Here is a 3,954-nt window from a genome sequence, read left to right on the forward strand (position 1 = left end):
TTATATAAGCACTATACTGTATATAGACTTTGTCACTTTGTAGGATGGATTATTAAGTCTTGCCAACAACTGCACTGTACTTGCTTCTCCACAGCAGTGAAAATAAGTCTTCAGCCCACCAGAACTTGGCACAGCCTTTATGTTTCCATGCTTATGCGGTGGAGTATTGCTTTAAACATATAACAGACAATCATTACACAAACATCCCATTAATTTTATAATGCCATGTTTTAAGATCTATTTCACTGGAAGTGTGTAGGTTGCTGCCTTCCTTTAAACAGACCACCAGACTTAATTTCAGCGCACAAAGCGCTAAAAGCTGTAATTTGAAAAATGAGAGAACAGAAACTAGAGACAAGTGTGTGTGTGTGCTACTAAAAAATGTCACTCTGTTCCAAGAAGGCAATTTAAATAATTTAATGTCATTCAAATCACTAACATTTTAACAAGCACTCCAACACTGCAACGAGGTTGTACTCAAGTGGTGACAAAACAACAATAAATAATCCATTGTTTTACTTTTAAGTTAACTTAACTATTAACCCCTATGAATACATTTAAACAACATGCTTCTGAAAGCAATAATAAGGCATATTCTCAGGGTATACAAGGAGTTTTAACAGCCTATCATGCAAGGTGAAACATCCTATCTCTATAATAATTCCACTCAAATAGTTTATTACATTAAAAATCACAACTCTTGACACTTCAGTGCTTTAAGAATTTTAAGATCACGGCCAGTAGTCGTGTGCTGAGGAATTAAATTAGACGCCACTGGCCATAAAAAAGGGAACTTCTTGGAAGTGCAGAATTTGGTTCAGATTCAACACAAAAAACTGTGCTGGATAATGTTTTTTTATCCTATAAAATATATTTAACCTGGGTTTTTATTGCGACAAAAATGCCAGCTATTTTTACTTAGTTTTTTAGCTTGAAAATTATATTAAATATTTGCACAAAATATCAACCATCGGCAGCTTAAATCTAAAAAAAAAAAAAAAATAGCAGTATCAGTTTTTAAAACCCCATATCGCTCCAATCTAAAAAAAAAAAAAGGGAGAAAAATCTCCTTTTTAAAGTGTACATGAACACCTCTTGCAGAGCTAAGTGGCCTTCTGCAACCCTTTACTAAGGATGACATATCACTACTGAGTCTGTTCGCTATAGATTTGTTGTCTTCCTTAGAGCTGTCATTAGATAATTGGCCAACTCTCTTTGCGACAGCTTATTCCGTGTCAGTGGCAGTTTAAAGCTACAACTAAACACACTCTCTCATTCTCTCTCTGAGACACACACACACCCACCCACACACAGCCGATCGAGTGTGACCGTTGCATCCTACATCCTCTATCTTATTCTGCACAGGAAACACCTCTGCAAAGAAGGCCAAAGGAGGTCCACTGCATGGTTTGCTTACGCAGCTCCACAGCCAGAGCGGGCCTCAGTCGCCTCGCTGACTGATTCACTGTGGAAAGTGTTCAATGCGCCTGCATACACAGACTTATCCAAGTGCAAACACACACTACAGGGTCATAATCATGAAAGCTGTTTATTCTTCTTGGTACACAGTCCTCAGGTGTGATGTGCTCGGTTTTGGGATCCTCCCATGACGTGGGACTAAGGCACAGTTTGCTTCTGGATCTAGTGACGACGCCGAGGCGTGGGGCCTCCGTACGTGTCCGTGTTGAGTCTCCTTCCTTCTTTGTGTTCGGTCCTTCCTCCTGAAGGAGCTCTAACATTCCAGTTATGGGTTTAATGTCCGTTCTCTCTCTCCCCCCACCCCCTCCTGACCGTGCTTTCATCCCTTCGTTGCGTCGGCGGCGAGGTTTTCCAGGAGAGTTCTATAAATGTCCGAGCGGAGGAACCGCGGGTACGAGTCTCTTTCCATCAGCCCGTAAACTATCTTCTGAGCGTCGTCAAAGCAGTGCATGGTGGGAGTCTTGACGTTCCTTTTGATCTGCTCTCGGGTGTGATAGTCGATGTTGATCTGGAATGAGGCAGATAGATAGGAATGAGGGGATTTGAGCCAAGGGCGAGAGATTTTAGACTCAACATGTGAGCAGCCACAATTCCTATTTGGTACTCTGAAAACTGAAGACACAAACTGAGCACTGACTGTCTGATACAGAAGAATTTAAGAGTTTCTAGGTTGGATTTACCTCTTTAGGAGATTCTGCTTTAATGAACTGCTCATAAATCTTCTTGGCTCTTGAGGACATTCTGAATGAAGACTTGATCTTCTTGTAGTCCTCACAGGTGAGCCAGAACTCAATATTCTCATCGCTGTATTCGGATTTTAGAAAGTTGCGAAAAGTGGCCAGTCCATCTGAGGCGCAGAAAACACAGCAAGCATGAAGCAAAGATAACACTTCCTTTCGGCTTCTTTTAAAAACAAATATTCTCTTTAAAACTCTCACAAATTTTATTTACTGTTCTTACAGTATTCTCATCCTCAGAGGAAAACCAACCTACATTTAGACTCCAGAAGCCTTTCCAGTGACTGTGACCATTGTTGGGTATCTTCCAAACTTAGCCTGCTGGGAGAGAATGCAAGTTAGATTACTCAACTGCAATCAAATTTGGGTAAAATAAAGCTGATGTGAAAGCTGCGAGGATACAGAGGCAGTCTAATCAAGAAAGCATAGCAGATGTGCTTATCAAATTCATACAAAAATGTCAGGCCATGGGATATGTTGGTGTGCGTGTGTGCTGTGCCAAAGCAAACATGGTGTCTCTAGTTCATTTGAATCCTTTCATGATGCCATAGATGGAAATGATAGGAGCAGGCTGGCTATTTTAAAACTGAAATGTATGCAAAACACTCCATAAGTCTCCTTACCTCTCAGAGCTTGACGAGTGTGAGAACATGCACTGGAGTCGGCACATAAAGTTCTTTCCGCTGTGTAGAGATAAGAAATACATGAATATACCCCTACTGGATTTACTGCTGTTAAATTAGTGTCCAGTGAATCTGTCAAAGCATGTTGGGCATGTTAGTAATTAGAAAAGGGAGCATGTGGTGAAGTAAAGTTAGATGACATTATTAACTTAAGCTATTTTCAGGAGATACCATCCATAATATTCCTGAGTGTCCTCTTGGGTCTGAAAGGTTTGTCATGAGAGCCAAAAAAGCAAAACACCACTTTGGAAATACAGTTAGTATTAAATAGATACATAAATTATTTTTCATGAAGCCCAAAGTCAGCATATTTACTGGAAGCCCGGCTCACCGCAGTTAGTAAGTAAGTTTCACTCACATGTTCTTGTTTCTCTTCCTGTCATCTCTGTCCATGATGAAGTTTTGCGTGTTTAGTGGTTCGATGATTAGGCTGGGCATTGTCTTGTTAGGTCCAAACTCTCAGGCTCTCGGTCCTGGTCATGCTGCGGCTGAGAAACACTTAGGAGGGTTCCCCCTACGACGCGGCTTTTTATACCAAGGTTTCCTGTTGCTACGGACCGGGGCTGCTGGGATACATCAGCAGCTCAGCCCCAGACTGAAGAGGAAGCACCCCTTCCTCCTCCTTCTCCTGTTCCTCCTCTCCTCCTACCTCACTGTTAGAAACAACACATACTCACACTGTGCATGTATGCCTCCCCCTCCTCTTGATGCCTTACTCCCTATTATGTCTCTCTGCTTCCTTTCTTTCTGCTGTTGCAGATCCTTCCCTCCTCCTGACTGGACGAGCCAAACAGACAGGCTGAAAGCATGCTGTGTTCACATTATTTTTAGTCTGCCAACACAGATGCAAATGACAGTAACAGTGTACTGTGATAGGCAAATCCTGACCTTCGCACAGTGTGTGTGTTTTGGAAGCCCTCTGAAACAGGACTGAAAAGTGAAGCCTGCTGAAGACAAGTGAAAGGACTTTTTGGGATTTGTGTCCTTTCCAGAAATCAACAATTTTGACATTTATTGATTGCACAAAAGGAAATTCAAAAATGTGGTGTAAATTC

General features: G+C 41.6%; 1 protein-coding gene across 2 annotated transcripts; it reads right to left on the reverse strand.

Annotated features, from left to right (window-relative positions):
- Positions 1–401: 401 nt before the first annotated feature.
- Positions 402–3,484, reverse strand: LOC117253495 (regulator of G-protein signaling 21-like). 2 transcript variants are annotated; one of them, XM_033620986.2, is made up of 5 exons: positions 3,258–3,484; positions 2,840–2,899; positions 2,473–2,534; positions 2,160–2,326; positions 402–1,987 (listed from the first exon to the last, which is right to left on the reverse strand). In XM_033620986.2, exons 1-5 carry the CDS (start codon positions 3,335–3,337, stop codon positions 1,799–1,801), a joined length of 558 nt encoding a protein of 185 aa, XP_033476877.1. In that variant the 5' UTR covers positions 3,338–3,484; the 3' UTR covers positions 402–1,798. The 2 variants fall into 2 exon arrangements, with proteins under 2 accessions (XP_033476877.1, XP_033476876.1); XM_033620985.2 differs by having other exon boundaries at positions 2,473–2,537.
- Between the last annotated feature and the right edge of the window lie 470 nt (positions 3,485–3,954).

Source organism: Epinephelus lanceolatus, chromosome 6 (genome assembly GCF_041903045.1).
Source record: "Epinephelus lanceolatus isolate andai-2023 chromosome 6, ASM4190304v1, whole genome shotgun sequence".
Classification (NCBI taxonomy): domain Eukaryota; kingdom Metazoa; phylum Chordata; class Actinopteri; order Perciformes; family Serranidae; genus Epinephelus; species Epinephelus lanceolatus.

What these genes read in the sequence shown, in the direction of transcription:
- LOC117253495 (XM_033620985.2), bottom strand. Translation starts at nt 3,337, where the DNA reads ATGCCCAGCCTAATCATCGAACCACTAAACACGCAAAACTTCATCATG. An exon ending in AGGAAGAGAAACAAGAACAT is followed by an intron (nt 2,900 to 3,257) that starts GTGAGTGAAACT and finishes ATCTCTACACAG; the next exon opens with CGGAAAGAACTTTATGTGCC. An exon ending in AAGCAGAATCTCCTAAAGAG is followed by an intron (nt 1,988 to 2,159) that starts GTAAATCCAACC and finishes GCCTCATTCCAG; the next exon opens with ATCAACATCGACTATCACAC.